The sequence below is a fragment of the Puntigrus tetrazona genome, chromosome 16 (assembly GCF_018831695.1).
Source record: "Puntigrus tetrazona isolate hp1 chromosome 16, ASM1883169v1, whole genome shotgun sequence".
Taxonomy (NCBI): Eukaryota; Metazoa; Chordata; class Actinopteri; order Cypriniformes; family Cyprinidae; genus Puntigrus; species Puntigrus tetrazona.
This window is the reverse complement of record NC_056714.1, coordinates 15,187,776-15,204,789: the sequence shown is the minus strand read 5'-3', so window position 1 is coordinate 15,204,789 and position 17,014 is coordinate 15,187,776. Positions and strand designations below refer to the sequence as shown.

Sequence of the window (17,014 nt, the reverse complement as noted above, 5' to 3'; positions counted from 1 at the left end):
CACACCGCTGAAAATACTGTACACAGAGATAGTTCTGTTTGAGTTTCATATTCAAATAAATTAAAGTATCAGTCAATAGAGAACGACAACCAGAGCAAACAAATGGGGGAGTAAAGAATGAGAGAGGGGGAGAGATACAGACAGACAAAAGGTAAAAGTCTCATCTTAAAGCCATCACAAGAAAGAAAGAAGAAAGATTTGAACCGTATGCTTATACGCAGAGGCTTTGCATGAATCTGTGAAATCCTATGATAACCAGTATAACCGTTATATAAGACAGCTCTGGTAATCCAACAAAATCAAATCCGCTGATCGTTGTTCATAAATCACCCGCTCACTCAGTTTGTCTATTAAAAGGAATATTCCAGGTTCAGTACAAAAAAATAAAAAAAAATATATATATATATATATATATATATATATATATATATATATATATATATAAAAAATATAAATTTTATATATATATATAAAATATATAAATTTTTAAATATATATATATATATATATATATATATATATATATATACACATATATATATATATATATATATATAAAAATAAAAATAAAGCTAAAATAAAGGTAACATGTGGCCAATTTTAAGAGGATTTAAATAAACTTTTTTTTATGCATTTAAAAAGAAAAAGTTGTCATTGCTAAGAAAGTATATAGTTTTCCTTTAATTTGTCATCAATTAATATACTGTTTGTGCCTGTACTATTAAAACAGTATTCTATTACTTCAGCTGCTTTTATTATAAGTACCTCACTGTAACCCGATTGCCTTTTTATATTATTCTTTTTGGCAAAAGCGCTGTCAGTTGAGCTCATCTTGTATTAAAACCGAAATATCCCTTAAAAGTCAATACATGCGATGACAGAGAAACATAATGGAACAATGGCAGGACAGAAATGGCATCTCAGTCTTTACACACATCACAAACGCGTCATTCAAAAAGTGCAAAACATGTCATGACTGGTCCGGAGTGACGGGTTTGTATGCGCCTGCGCTACAATAAGTAACACTGAAGAAAAAAAAAAAAGTCAGATAAAGACACTCACACGTGGTTTGATGGAGACGACTTCCTGTGCGCTCAGAGCCACCTGCTGCTGGGTGAGGGCATGGCATCCTAAAACTCACAAACCAAGCAGCCAAACAAGCACACATAACTAACACTGCTGGCTTTCCGATTCAGTGCTTCACATTTCTAACACTGTTAAAACAACTCAAGTCATATGTGAGCAGAGCGAACACCCACTCAACACTGGTGCAGATGATCAGTGGGCAGGTGTTCTTCTGCCATGGCCAGACCCACACAGAATCTCTGCAGATTCACAACACCTAGAATTCACAAGTTCATCATATTCCTCATTCCTTGAGTCTTTGCTTTAAACGCTGCGCGAACAATGTCTAACTTGATCATTAGCTAGTAATAAAATAATTCTTATTTTAAAACGGCATTAAAACGGATTTATACTTTAATATTCATGTGTGATGGTCCTCAAGCAGGTCTCCGGGGCCCACTAACATGGCTTTAGAATGACTTAAAATAATTCAAAATTGAACTTTCTTAAAAAAAAAAAAAATACAGGAAAAAAAGGTTCATTTCCTTTTCTCCTAAGCAGCTACTGTTTCGTTAAAATAAATACAATTCACCAAAAAATAATTGTGGCTAATTCCTTTGATATACTGAAAATCCCAGTCAAGAGTTTGGAAACAAGCATTTTTGTAATAACTACAGCAAAAAGCATATGTAAAGCAATACAAAAATACTGGTAAAACTAGTAAACACTAGTAAAACTCAAATTAGGGGCCTTTAAATATGGTTCTGGAAATGCAAAAATATAGATATTTTTAAATATATCTTTGAACAATATTATGAAGTAATATGGAACAAATAATGTGGATCCTGAATTAAATTGGGTCCCTCAAATCATTTTATAAAAAATTAAAAACCCAATTTAAAAGGTTGGTCACTTTCAATAGCCTCATGGGTAGCGTGCTGACATACAGTGCCACTGCACGGACCTTTCCCAATCCCACCCCCATCTCTCTCAATAACTTCGCTTCCTGTCTTCCTTGTCCTATCAGAATAAAGCCATTACACACGGAAAAAAATTCTATTATACATATATACATATATATATATATATATATATATATATATATACACACACACTGTACGTGTGTGTTGGTGAATGCTTAGCACATTTTGAATAAATAATTGGTTTTCCAAAAAAGCATTACATCATTGACCAATTTAACACTTTTAAAATCAGCACAGAAATTCCATCTGGGCCTGGCGATGGCTAACGTAATCAAATACTGCTTTGGAGAATAAAAGACAGATGAGAGCACAAAAAAATTAAATTAAAAACCTCAGTTCAGCTAAAGGGCTGAAAATCTGTACAAACCTACTACCAACACAGTGGCAATAGTGAGGTAAGAGACAAATTAGTGTGGAAAAGCATGGAAAGTATTGATCTGTCTCTCTTGCCCTTGTTTCTAGGCTTGTTTTCTCTTTCCCTCTCTCACTCTGATTGTCCAAGTGGAAAATGTAGTAATGGTTTTTGCTTTTCTTTTTTTTTTTTTATATAGATACATTCTGAGAGAGCATCTCTGCCCTCACAGGTGCATGTGTTAGTGTCAGGATGATGCATTAGTCAGACCGCCGTCGTTTCCATGTCTCTGCAGAAGCCCAGTCTCTCAGTTGTCTGCATCTGACCAGTCACATGACATGAATTTAGTCACAATGCTGGTGCCATGTCAACGACCAGGGTGCGTTCATCAGACAACACTTCACCGCCTCTGTCTCCTGGAGCATTATAGCTTTTCAGTATCATCTCCCGTCCCAAGCTGGCGGTCAGTGTGTTCAACATAAATATTTCCAGTCCGGTGAAATGATAGCATAATTCTCTAAAAAGTCTCTTGTAGTTCCACATTTTGATCGATGTATTGTGGTTGTGTAGTTTCCTGCTTCATATCTTATTTCAGTAATTGTGTATCAGTAGTGGATAAGCATATGGGACTGGTTTGAAATGTTTTCTGGGTCTCTGTATGGAGCTTTTAGTGTACGTGTGCGTGTGTTTGAGAATTCAAGAGGAGATGATCTCTTCGTTCATGTGCCTCCATCCCTTCTGTGTCTCAACAGTTGGAAGATATTCTGTCAAAGAGAGACGGGTTTCAGAGCACAGACATTAATATCCACAGCACAAGATGGAGGCAGGCAGAGCCTTACCTTACCGCACATACCATCTTTACTGCAGTTCTTATTGTCCTTGTCCGTGGCCTCCTCTTCAACCTGAAAAAACAACATATCAGTTAATAAGAGCAAGAAGAGCACGCAGGCACTCACTGATGTACTTGCAAAAAGAAAGAATTAAAAAAAAAATACATGGCACTGATGTACTTACCTCTTTTCTCCATTTGAGTTCACAGAAGACTCTCTCGAAACACTCGTGCATGTAGTTGAACTGGAAAGGGAAAGGTTTTGTTTTTTTTGTGCAAGGGCTCAGTGCATGTAAAAATGTCAAATTATGAATGTTTAAAATGGCAAGGCTTAAGATATATGTGACAACCACAAAACCAGTCACAAGTGTGAATGTTTTGAAATTGAGATTAATGCATCATCTGAAAGCTGTATAAATAAGCGTTCCATCAATGCATGGTTTGTTATGATAGACTATATTTGGCCTAGATACAACTACCTGAAAATCTGGAATTTGAGGAGTCTTATTAAGAAAAGTTGTCCAAATTAAGTCAATAAGCAATACATATTACTAACTACTGGCTATATATTCTATTCTATTCTGATAAAATATAATACACACATGCATGCTCATATGTAGGAAATTCATAAAATATCTTCATAGAACAGTCTTAACCTGATTCTTGGCATAAAAGAAAATTGTATAATTTTGACCCAATGCAATGTATTGTTGGCTATTGCTATTACTTCTGACTTATGGTTTTATGGGCAAGGGTCACATATGCAAATGATAAAGTTTTATGGCAACAGAGTCTTGTGCAGGATGCAAGATCACACGGATGTATGAGACTCACATATGGAGTGAAGATTTTGACCCAGCGAGGTTTCTTCTCCCCTCGTGCATACTCGAAACAGAAAGCCATTCCCTCTTCATCTGTGTCCCATCTCTGCATCTCGGACCATTCAAAAGCTATCACCTGATTCTGTAATGACAGATCATACAAAAATCACCTGAACTGTGTTTTTTCTAATTTATAAAATAAATAAGCATTTTTTTTTTTTTTTTTACTCGGTCAAAGCAAGCACGCTGACCTCTAGAGTGCCATCCTCTGTGCACGCGTGGAGTTTAAAGTGGCGGATGCTTATCGCAGTGACCACGTGACCTTTCCTACGCGAGTCACAGGAGCAATGTGGGAAAGTGATCTCATTGTAGCCCTCACAAGTCCTCAGAATACTTAAATACTGCAGAGGAAGAAGGAAACAATTGCATTAAGATTCTAGCACTTTTCAGTTAGGGATGTACTGCACAAGATGTTATGGTGACATCCAATACATTTCATTAATAATTTGAAAGTTTGGGGCTGGTAAGATATTTGAATGTTTTAAAAAAAGCAAAACTGCATTTCTAAAACAGAAATACAGCAAAACCGGTAAAATGACCATCTATAAAGAAATGTTTTGTATACATTAAAAAAGTATATTAATCCTGTGATGAAAAGGTGAATCTTAAAACATGTCTGTGTTACTGTTCTGTTTTCTTCCAAAGTCGCTTAGAAGGTAAATTTCTCCTTTTCCAACTCCCCTAAAGTTAAACAACTGAGTCTTAGCTCTTCTATAGATATAACCTATTCTAAGACCGACAGAAATGAAAATAAGTGATTATCTAGGCTGACATGGGTTGAAACTATATTCTCATTTCAGTGTAAAAAAAATTAATTCAGATCAAGTTTAATGATCTCTGCTAAGCTGCACTAAAATGAGTCTATTTTCAAAAGTACTGGTGTGTCCCTTTAATTTAGTCTAGGCCTAGGCCCCATTAGTAAAACCAGACCCATATGTATAATTATATAAACTAAATGCATTAAAAAAAGCACAAGATGATGACATATTAAATAGTAATTAAAATGTAAAACTACTAATTAACTAATAAAAAAAAAAAAAAATCAAATGAAACAAAAACTACAAAAGTAGTTCACATGACCGCTCGCGTTCTGCATATATATAAATAAATAAACCTTCATAATGACAACTCTGTGATATTGGATTAGAGAGCTCTCAGATTCAAAACCTTTCTTTTGTGTTCCACAGAAAACATAGCGCACTGGTTTGAAACAACATTATGATAATTAAGTAATGATTGACTTTTCATTTTTTAACCACTAAACCTCCACTACTTTCTATTACTGTGAAACTGCATTGTGGGTTGGACTGACCATGGTCATTTTCCTCTGTTCAGTGAGCTTTTGGAGCTGGTAGGATTTCTCTCCCGCTTTGATGAATCCCTTTTTCACATCATCCAGAGCCTGAGAGAGGGCCCAAGTAAACACACAGCAGTTACAGATTAAAAGCGCACTGCCACAAACACACGTTCGCTCAAAAACACAAACGGAGAGAAGACCTGATGAAAGCAATAGTTGATGGCCAGCTCATTATCATTGAGCAGAATCTCTTCTTCTGTGGTGAAGAGCCACTTGCGAAGCGTGAGGCAGGTGCCTGGGATGGCAGACGTATAGTTCTGTACATATAGCTTATGTGGAAACTCATTAGGGGCCAGCTTGCGTGCTAAGAGATAGAGAGAGACAAAAGCATAGAGGTTGATAAGCAGTGAGAAACAGGGACAGAGAGGGGCCAAGTGAAAAAGATGAAGAGTCAAGAGTATTTATAGAAAGGCTTTATTATGTACTTCATTCATCATTGTATGTCACTTTATATCATGAATATTATATATTTAGATTTAATAGACACTATATATCATAAGGACGATTTTTTTAGCAAGGTGCTACATTAAATTAACCAAATATCACAGTAAAGCCATTTACATGCTTTTAACATATTTATATTTTATATAAATGCTGTTCATTGTAGGTTTTTTTTATTCAGATAACCCTGAAAAAAAAGTATTGCTTTCCACAACAAATATTGAACATCTGTTTCAACATAGATAAAAAATAATATACGTTTCTTTAGCACAAAATCAGCACATTAGAATCATTTCCGAAGGATCATTGTGAGATATGTTTACAATTTAAAACTATTAAAGTGATTTCTGAAAGATAAAAAATCCACCAGGTATAAATTACACATAAAAATATATTTAAATAATAGCAAAAACTAAATTTCTTACTTTGACTGGGACTGTACATAATAAACAATTAAAATAAATAATTTTAATAATTTAAACTGCGATAATATAAATTCTGAAACGGATAACATCTGAAAATAAAATTGTGGTTAAAGATGCTGTTTAATGTATCTAATAATCAGATGTTTCAATATTTTTAGAAACCAAATTGAAGAAATCTGAACCAACACAGGCGTAAAAATACTGCCAAAATAGAAAAAGAAAAACTCTTACCAAAAGAGTGGTTAATGACTTCAAACAGGGCAAAATAACTCGCAGTAATGCTGTCCATCCCAATTTTTGTTACAATAGCCTGGAAAAAACAAGGGGAAGAATGCAGTGCATGGTTCTGGACATTTCTACATTCGATATAAAATGTGGCGTGATTAAATGCAGTACCTGGTAGACCTGGTCTGTTGTGCAATTCTTTCGCACTCGGACGGTAACTGTGGTTTTGTCTGGCATGGCTATCCTTAGCTCCACATCAGAAACACCGTTATAATTCTAGGAGGAATGAGAGAGAGAGAGAGACCTAAAAATACAGTACAAACAAACAGAGCAGCGCTTCAGGCAGAAGCACCCTGACAGGTAGAGACTCACACTCACGGACGAGCAAGGGAACATGCAAATGGGTATACAAATAACATCATAACTGCCACATTTTCAAAAGCACAATTTCATAGAATCAGGTGAATTTTAACAACATTAAACAGATACAAAACCAGGTCCATCTGGTTTGAAAAGACATACATAAAAGACATAAAAGAGGACTATTCAAAAGTACAGTTTTATATTTATTTTATATACTTCATAATCTTTTTTAAATCAAATGTTCCATTACTAGTTGCAGCTGACTAGCTACTTGCATTTCTGGTACATCTCCTATTACTTGCAAAAAGAAAATAAAAAAATAAAAAAATACATGGCAATATATTCATTAAAAATAATTACATTTCATAACCAAATAATTCCTTATGGTTTATACTTTTTTTATTACCAGTGAATATTATATGAGGCTATTAAGAATCGAATTAAGATAAGAAATATGACTTTAGGTTACGTCTAGATTTTAGACTACTGCATTAAAGGGATAGTTCACTCATTATTTATTTATTTTTTTTAACTCTGTCATTAATTACGCATTAATAACTCACCCTCGTGTCATTTGAAACCCATAAGACCTTTGCTGATCTTCGGAAAACAAATTAAGATATTTTATATGAATTCCAAAAGCTCCCATAGACAGCATGGATCCTAGCATGATCAAGGTTCTGAAATTGTTAAAATAATTCAAGTGACAATTCAGTGGTTCAACCGTAGTTTTATAAAGCTACGAGACTTTTTGTGTGCAAGGGGGAAAAAAAGACGACTTTATTCAATGATTTGTCTCCTCTGTGTCACCCTATAACCCTATTTCGGAGAGTACGCTATGATCTAAATAAACAACATATTAGCGTACATACTTTGTATACGAAAGCTCTCCAAAATGGTGCCATAGTGTGACGTGGAGGAGACCAATGGTTAAATTACGTTGTTAATTTTTGATTTCTTTGCACAAAATGTACAAAACCACTGCTGTTAGGATCCTTGCTGTCTATGGTAGCTTTCGGAATTCATCAAAAATATCTTCATTAGCATTTCAAAGATGAACAAAAGTTTTAAGGGTTTGGAACGACATATGGTGTGAGTAATTAATGACTTTCATTTGTGGGTGAACTATGCCTTTAAGGGTCACTTAATAATTGACTGACCCTTTGTGTTTCCCATGACATCATATAATAGTGAATCTTTACACTAATGACATCTTCTCTGTGGCAGCACATCAGTTTTTCTTTACTACTGTGTGTTAAAGGCACATTTTCAATGCTAACTGACCTATGACACTTTATGGGTCATTGATGAAGAGAAGATGAAGATGATGGGTCATTGATGGGTTTTTGGGACACTGTCCCATTGTTTGATAAGAGGCCATTGTCCATGATTTAATCATTATCTGAGACATATAAGAATGCAATGCTGCAGTTATCCTCAAGCTAAAGCAGAGTTTTGCAGGTCTACAGTCAAGTACATGTAAATGTACCTGTGTTTGTCCAAGTACATAAAGCTGAGCATGAAACATTTTTATCATCCTGATGTGTTTAAAATTAGGCCTGGCCACCTTGTCCCACAGGACAAACCCTGCATGCCCAGACAGAGTGGTCATGTAATTACTGAAAAAGAACAGCAATAGATATTGCCCATGGTATATTTTAGCTTGTAATCAACCTACGAGTGCAACCAAAACATATCAAACAGCCCTGCCATCTTTCATCCTATTTTTGTTGAGATCAGACAACCACAATGGGAATTTCTGGGCATACTGTGAAAAAAAAAACCCCACACACACATAGACTGCCTTTTTTCTCTAAATATCAGCAAAACTGCATGTGATACTTATTTAATAAAACAGTCCAATTAATATAAATGTTCATTGTTCTTGCTCTATTTCATCAGTTTCAAAGAAAGCCACGGCTTAACTTTTTTGCATCTCTGCAAAATACACAATGGTGTTTTAATTAGTCGTTTGAACAAATATGTTGAATTAATCACTTAATGACTCACTGGAAATATTAGTTTATATTGAGGGTGTTGTGTTAATTGATACCTAATGGTTGAACTAGGTACTACAGTCCAAATTAAAAATACTGAGTTTTTTTTTTTTAACACCTGACCCCTCCTCCTCAGACTTGACACACACGTTGCCAGATTGACGACAACAACAACAGAAATTAAACGTGCAGTTTTTTTGCTAACTGGCAACCCTGAGTCAAAAACGTACATACAGCACCTAAAAGTATATTTTGCCCAAATTATTTTAAACATCAGTATTCAAGGTTTTTATTTTTATTATTAAATATCAAAAGGTTAATTATGCATTTGGAAATGCAGTTTAAATGCATCCATGTCCTGTAATGCATCTAAATGACACGCTTTAGATTTTTGATTATTTATTTAGATTTGACAGCACAAAAATCTTACTAGCAGTTTCTCACCAAACACTTAAATTAATTAAATTGACACAAAAGATAACATTTGCCATTTGTAATATGTAAAATTCCACAAAAGGTAAAAATCTATTCAAACTTGAAACCTACTTTGTATTTTTCTGTAAACTAACCACTTCTCAGAATTTAAAGAACATAAAAAGCTTTGAGAGGCAGCTGTCCCTGGCAGTCCTAAACCTGCTAAAGTACCAACACATTAACAGCAAAATATTGTCTAATTAAAGTTACTGACAATTTCAGAAAAAAAAAAAAAACCCAAAATAAAAAAAACATTTTTGTTATTATCGCACACCCCTAGCTGAGGTGACTATTTTTACCCATAATGTGCGATTGGTATCATAATATTATAGTGGTTGTGAATATTTGTGAAAAGCTTACCTCATCAGACTCCGACAGAAACTCCTGCATGATGTCGCTCTCTCCGATCACCCGAACAGAACACACTGGTCAAATCAAGAGAAAGGCAGAGGGTCGAGGTTAGAATCTACTGTAAACTTTTTTTGCCCCTTCCTATGTCGTCTTGTCTAGAGCTAGGTATCGTTCTAAATATTTTTATATCAATACCTTCCTGAACGATACATTCTTTCTATACCAATTGCATGAAATTAATATTAACTACATTACATTATCTAAAATAATAACTTTTTTTCCCAGCTTATTTTTCCTTGTTTATGCAGACTCAAAGACTCATCTAATGAGCCACTGCAAAAAAGAACAAAACATAACACAATAAATCAGTTTTGAGTAAAAGTGGAATATGAATCTTATTTAATGTCTTGTGTAACAAGATGCTACATTGTGTATGAATGGTCACATAACACATGCTTTCGGTCATGTAGCATGAACTGACTCCGCGCAGCTCCCATACTCTCAACTGGAAATGAATAACTTCTGGCCTGTCACTCAGAGATAGTGGAAAGCTGGTTTGAAATGCAGCGGAATTGCAAGTATGACAAGGATTGTTTTCTTTTTAAAATAAAAATGCACCAGCGTAAATTTAGGCTTGCATCTAAGGGGTGTGGGTCGCATTCACACTACAGCCTGATGTGTGAACCACATCTCTGAGAGTAATGAATGTAAACTAGTAGGTTTGTCTGACTTGACACGAACCGACTGTGGAGACCAATCGGTGTGTTACAATACCATGAGAGTTACAGAGAGCACACCACTGCTCCTGCATTTGAATTGCTCTTGCAGATATCAAACTCTGATGGATCTGCGCTGTACCTCTTTTTTTTTTGTTGTTGTTCCAACACGGGTTAAAGCTTTGTCTGTCTTTGGAAATCTTTTACAAATATTTTGAATGAAAGCCATGACTGCCAAGTAATGAACACTGTTGAGGCCCAGAAAAGTATGAAAGACATTGTCAAAAATATTGTGTTGCGGCTGACTCCCAAAAATTGTTGCTATGATGACACAAAGAGACACAGTATTGTTGAATAAAGTTATTTATATTTCCTTTGCATACAAAAAGTACTCTTGTTGCATCATAACATTCAGATTGAATCACTGAGGGCAGATGGACTATTTTCGACAATGACTTTTGTACTTTTCCGGACCTTTTACTTGGCAGTCAACAGGACAGGCACAAGCCTCAGGGTTTTTATTCAGATTATCTTTAATTTTGTTTCCGAAGACAAAACAAAGCTTTTATGGGTTTGGAACAAAATGGGGGTAAGTGAATTATGACAAAATCTTCGTTTTGAGGTGAGGTAACCATTTTGGTAGCAGACTGGCTATGACATCAAGGCAATTCGGTCAGTGCCAAAAAAAAATAAAAATAAAAATACAGAACTCAACAGTCTTCTCTTACCTTTCTCCAAGTATTCCTCCAACCCTCGTCTGCGAGCGTCTAGCTGTTGCTCAGACAGAGAGAAAGGCCATTTCCCAGGCAGCTTGGGAAATGCAAAGTTGGCAAATTCCCTCTTCAGATTCTGATGCAAGATGGCAAACTCCCGATAACGCTTCGAGCACAACTGCCTGCCTGCCATGTACACATTGTAGACCTGACACAAACACACGACGCAGTCAAAAATAACTATCAGGGGAAAAAGTATCAAAACAAACAGAAGCATAAAGCGGCCACAGCAGATATAACCCTCACCACAAACTTCTCTCCGTTCTGTTCCACATGTTTGTAGGTGGGTACAGAGATAGGCACGGCCTGTTTGTCACTGTAGTCATAGCAGGACTGCGATGAACCATCGTCCCCAGGATCAAGGCTGTCCGTCTCTGGCTGAGGAACGGACAGGACAGCCAAGACTAACTCTTTCTCTCCAGCTCGTATGAGATCTACCACCTGCTTATGAGTGGCCCCTTCCACATTCACCCCATTTCTGCAAATGCAAGGAAAGAAGAAAGGATCTGTTTACAGAATTAAACTTGTAATCACAGCCAATACCAGTGTGACGTTAAACGGTTAAAGCTATAAATCTCGTGCTTCCAGGAACGTTTAGAGGGTTAATGTCAGATCAGATATCTCCTAATCCTGAACCACTACTTAGGCGGAGTTCCTGGAGCTTCTATTTTCTGGTCTAATCTTTTCAAAGCTCAACAATAAGAATGGCCTGCTGGCCCACGGCCATGTGTGAGCATGTTTTGGCCAGCTGACATAACAGGTACTTGCCCTTTCAAGACAGTGCTGTGGTACCACTAAAAAAAGTTCACATTTATCGATCCTATAATGTAATGTTAAAATGTTTGGTTTTCTTGCTGTGACTTGTTATTTTGTTTCACCCATACACACACACACACACACACACACACAGTATATAAACATCTAATATAAAAATGCATAGGTAAAAATAATAACAATTCTTTAAGCTGACCGGTGGGAAAAAAATTGCTTATTTTTGAGCTCTACTAAAAGTCAGGGTTTATTACAGCAGGGAGTTCTTAGTAGATGACTGAACAGGTCATTACTCAAAGTAAGACATTTCCTGCCCTGAAAACCTTAGTGTGACTACAAAATGCATGGTAGATGTGGTATTAGTATGAGTTTTATTTTGTTAATGCTTTTAATTCCGGCTGTTTCAAACTGTACTCAGTTCAGAAAACAAATGCTGTCTGAACATGTACTCCAATGTGAACTGAACACTTTCCAGCAAAAACACTGCAGTAAGATCACTGGAACAAAGTACTTAAGATTTAAGTACTTAACAGCAATTAGCAGCACACTCCATCATGTGTTTCTCGTAGACACTGAAAGACACTCTCAGTCAGCCGCGCTAAGAAAAGCTCTTACTGTACATAAAAGAGTGGTAAATATCATGCCATTAAATCAGAGTTTTATGTTGCCCGTGGAAACATTTTGACTGTAGGTCCAGCCTATAATGTGTCCTCAAACTGTATCCCTCCTTTTGACCCTTCATTAAACACAAGAGACAGAGCAGAACGACTGCTTCCAGACTGCCCCAAATGTAGTTCCACTTTCTCAAAGCTGAGCCCTTCATTATATATTTGTCATGACATTCTACTTTACACTCGCCCATTAATAACATTGTAACAAGGCAGCACAGAGAACTGAGCGAATTAAAGATGAAAAAAAAGCCTAAATATAAGCCAATAAGTCTTTCTCCATGTTTAAGGGCTACAATCGGGTCCCCAGTGCACCCACCAATGCAGAAAGGTCATGCAAAAATGAGCACATCAGATTTCATTCCCCCCATGATGTAGTAAAGGTATCTTATTATGAAATTCTGGATGTAATTGGCCAAAAATCGAAAAACCGAAAATGTGTTGTGATGATTTATTATTTTATTAAAGTAATTTCATAAGACTTTTTAAATTTAACAATTTTAATAATACTGAATGATAAAACAAGCCTTTAAAATAACCACATTTTGACTGAAAGTAACACTGGATGAAATTTACATTAATCATGGTAACACTTTACAATAGGGTTCATTGCATTAATTACACTGCATTAATGGAATACTCTAGCCTAGTTTTTGCTGTGCATTATGGGATTGAATGAGTGCACTCCAAAACGTCCAGTATGGTTTCGGACACTAGCACTAACATTCCGTACTCTACATATCAAACACAGAGATAAAATAGTGCGTTAAGATCACATTTTATTTGAAATTAATTATACCGTTTGTTTGAATCAATTCTCGATCGAGAGAAAAGGAGATGCAACTGTGTGTGTTACCTGGGTCTGTGCGTCTCTCTACAAACAATCAAGCTATGTTTAGTTACTTCAAAAATAGTGAGTTTACCACCTCGTTGCTGAGAAATATAAATGTAGCAATCTAGTAACTCTAGGCTACAGTCACAGGACATCGTTGACCTCCCTCTCTCTCTCCCTCTCCCTCTCTCTCTGTGTGTGGGTTAGTGTGCATCAATTAAAGCAGTGCATTAATACAGAATGGTAAATAAACTGACTCAGAACTACTTGGAAATAAAAAGGAGCATAATAGGTCCCCTTAAAAGTGCTGGGAATCTATGCAGACTTGCAGATTCAATTCGATTTTGATCCAGTCAGGTATTTTTTAAGAGAAAAATTGTTGTGCAGCAAGTTTTTGAAGGTAAAATCCAGTCCATTTCAATACCAATTAAAATATTTGGTAGTTTTATGTGAAGGCTGAAGATTTCACCGTGGGTGTGTTCACATTGATTTGAAAAAGACTTCCTAAACCTATTTCAAATATAAACTTTAGACAATTGACTTATTTGGCCAACTAAATTTCACTATAACTTTCACATCTTAATGCTTTCAATTATGCAAAATAGACTTCCTAATTGATTCAAAAGAACAATGTTTATTTACCAAAACGAGTAAGAAAAGTCATTTGCTCGTAAATCAGCTGCACTGGTCATTTAGTATTTTAGTCTTTGCACAACAGCATGAAAGGATAATTCAATAAAAATATACTTTTTGCCAATATTTTGAGGCTCACAGTTTTATTGCATTCCACTAAATGCAGATGGCAAACTACATACATTACAAAAATATATGGCATGGTGCAGGGATTAGTTTTCATGCAGCTACTAAAAAATAAGCATAGTGTAAAAGGTTTGCTCTTAACACTTTAAAAATCAATATCAGGACTGATCAAATGAAGAAAATAATTAATGAGGAAACTGATCTTTTTAAACAGCCCTTTCAGTCGTCTCTGAGGGTGCTTCGCTAAACATTGCATTTGATTTCAACTTTGCATGCCGAATGTTTATAGGAGCATCCACTAACAGAAAGGGTTGCTGTTACTGTTTATAAGATGGATGAGCACTGCTTTGCCCTCTTCTGTCCTGAGTTTACACTGACTGATGCTGATGCTGAGCTCTGTCGCCTTCAGCGCCACGGAAACCACTTTTCACCATGGCAACCAACGCCAGCATCAATGAGGTGCCCTGTGAATATTAAGATGCAAGCGGAACCGCTCCAGTGAAGCATCGAGACCCAATAACAACAACAAGCAATAAATCGCATACCGAATAAAACCAAGACATTCCTCCTAATAGATATCCCCTAGAGTAGTCCACGATTACATAATCGTGCTGCAAATGTTTGAGATCACCATGGACGTGCCGATCATTCAGAAGGTGTGTGCTATTGTTTGCAAAATTGTCCGGTGCGGTTTATTTCGATTTCGACCCAGTAAGAACAGTGCGCAGTCAGCTACAGCAAGATGAGAAGGAATGAGAGAGCTTGTCTGTTCACGGTGCTGTATGTGACCTGAATCTGCAATGAAGACAAACGCGTCCAAACACAAACCTCCTTTATCTAGTGGAAATGAAGCAGCCATTCACGCAGAGACATACACCGATGCATATGACAAGCAGAGACACTGCGTGCAAAGAGATGTTAAAGGGATAGTTCAGCCTGAAATGAGAAAGCGTGTGTCATCATTTACTCGGCCTCATGTAGCACCTAATGTATACGACTTGCTTCTAAAGAACAGAAGATTTTAGACAGAGTCAACAGTCTCTATTCATTTTTTTTCCCAATACAAGGAAAGGTAATTGTTTGAGAATGTCATTTTTCGGTCCAAAAATAGTCTGAATAAAAATGAGGTTGACAGATGATGACATATATATATATATATATATTATTTTTTTTTTTTTTTTTGGGTAACTATCTCTTTAAGATCAAGGAGGCTGAAAAGGCAGGAAAACAAAAGTCTGTTCTGTCAGATGTCCTTGAATTCATCAAGACAGCTTCTAAAAAATGAGATATTTCCTAAAACCCAAATGATATGGGATTATTGCAATACTAGATGTCTGAATGACAAGCCTGGATGTGCTCAGAATATTAAAGCCTGCTGTAAACAAGTGCTTTCTGCACTCAATGGACAAATGTGTCTTATTAGGGATGCTCCATTACATCTGTGTGGCATTTAAATGACACATTTTTATCAATCTACCCCATTTTTCGTGACTGAAAAGATGCTACAGTGACTAGGTTAGCTAACTTTCAGCTTCTCACTACAATACATGTCAACCCACTTATTAGCCACGTTAGCATTTGCCTAGAATACGGCTTCATTTCTCTCTTCATAAGTTTCAAATGCCAAAAACGCACTGGTGACTTTCGCCTATAGTGTTTAAGAGAAAACTGGCCGCTTTCTGTCTATCAAGGAACGACGGTGAAGGTGGGCAGCGCTCGTAAGCGCGTCTTGATGTAGTCCATGGATCATTTACATATAAACTTACACTTCAAGAATACGGTCGCCCTTTGAGATTCCGGCTCGGTCTGCCGCGCCGCCCGGTAACACGGCACTGACGTGCTGCAGCGGGGCGTAAAGTTCACCGTTGATGCTCCTGAGCTGCCCTCCTTCGCTTACTTGCCCGCGGACATTGAAGCCATAGCCTGAGTCCGACTTGACGATGCGGACCAGCCGAGGCCCGGAGGTGACCGTGGTCGCGACGAGGCCGCCGGCGCACGTTCCCGAGCTCATGCTGGAGCCGTTGCGAGCCGCTGAATGAAGCGCGGAAGGGCCAGCGGAACGACTACAGTCTCCTTCGACAACATCTGCCATCTTTATTTGATGAATTCCTGCCTCCACAGCGGGCTCGGGCGCCGAAGAGCTACATGAGCTTATTGGCTGTCTGAGTGCGTCAGACTCCAGACGGGAAAGACTGACGCCAAACCGCCCCCATCACGAGACGTTTTCGCTTTTGCGTGCTTTGAAAAGTACGTCTGTCACGTAACAACAAAGCAGTGCACCATGGGAAATGTAGTGCGGAACATTGACAGAACTTTTTTTTTTTTTGGTTATTGCAGTCAACATAGTTACTGAATGTTTTTGTCTTTTTAAATAGAGATGTTTTAAATAGGTATAGGAAAAGACAACTGCCATATAGCTTAATGTGTTGATTAAAATGAAGGTTACAAATATCATACTAGCGCTGCTTATTTTAAAATAATTAAAAATCCTTATGCGTTCCGCAAGCGCCACCTGCTGGCAGTGAATGAATTTTCAATTTTTTACAGCCTTTCTGGTTTTGAATAAATCATATTAAACCAGGCATTAATAATTAATAATTTATAGAAAATTTTTATTTATTTATTTTTTAATCTTTTAAAAAAATGCTTTTACGGTCATTTAACAGTTTAATATATTACCATAGACATTGCCCCATCCCACTTATATGGCATAATTGGTGCACTTAAAGTGGTCTGGGTTCGGTTCTTTTAA

The 17,014-nt window shown here is 36.7% G+C and overlaps 1 protein-coding gene across 2 annotated transcripts; it reads right to left on the bottom strand.

The window, feature by feature from the left end:
* Positions 1 to 658: 658 nt before the first annotated feature.
* On the bottom strand, positions 659 to 16,487 carry snx27b (sorting nexin 27b). Of its 2 annotated transcripts, none has more exons than XM_043261472.1 (13): positions 16,029 to 16,487; positions 11,479 to 11,710; positions 11,188 to 11,380; positions 9,753 to 9,817; positions 6,730 to 6,834; positions 6,565 to 6,643; positions 5,608 to 5,771; positions 5,423 to 5,512; positions 4,302 to 4,451; positions 4,064 to 4,192; positions 3,415 to 3,474; positions 3,240 to 3,302; positions 659 to 3,164 (listed from the first exon to the last, which is right to left on the bottom strand). In XM_043261472.1, the coding sequence occupies exons 1-13, from the start codon at positions 16,352 to 16,354 to the stop codon at positions 3,120 to 3,122; spliced, it is 1,701 nt and encodes a 566-aa protein (XP_043117407.1). In that variant the 5' UTR covers positions 16,355 to 16,487; the 3' UTR covers positions 659 to 3,119. The 2 variants fall into 2 exon arrangements, with proteins under 2 accessions (XP_043117407.1, XP_043117406.1); XM_043261471.1 differs by having other exon boundaries at positions 3,254 to 3,302; positions 16,029 to 16,486.
* Between the last annotated feature and the right edge of the window lie 527 nt (positions 16,488 to 17,014).

Excerpts from the sequence above, each read along its gene's own strand:
- snx27b (XM_043261471.1), bottom strand. The coding sequence starts at position 16,354 with ATGGCAGATGTTGTCGAAGGAGACTGTAGTCGTTCCGCTGGCCCTTCC. Across the intron at positions 6,835-9,752 it reads TTCTGTCGGAGTCTGATGAG|AATTATAACGGTGTTTCTGA; the intron begins GTAAGCTTTTCA and ends CATTCCTCCTAG. Across the intron at positions 6,644-6,729 it reads CAACAGACCAGGTCTACCAG|GCTATTGTAACAAAAATTGG; the intron begins GTACTGCATTTA and ends TGTTTTTTCCAG.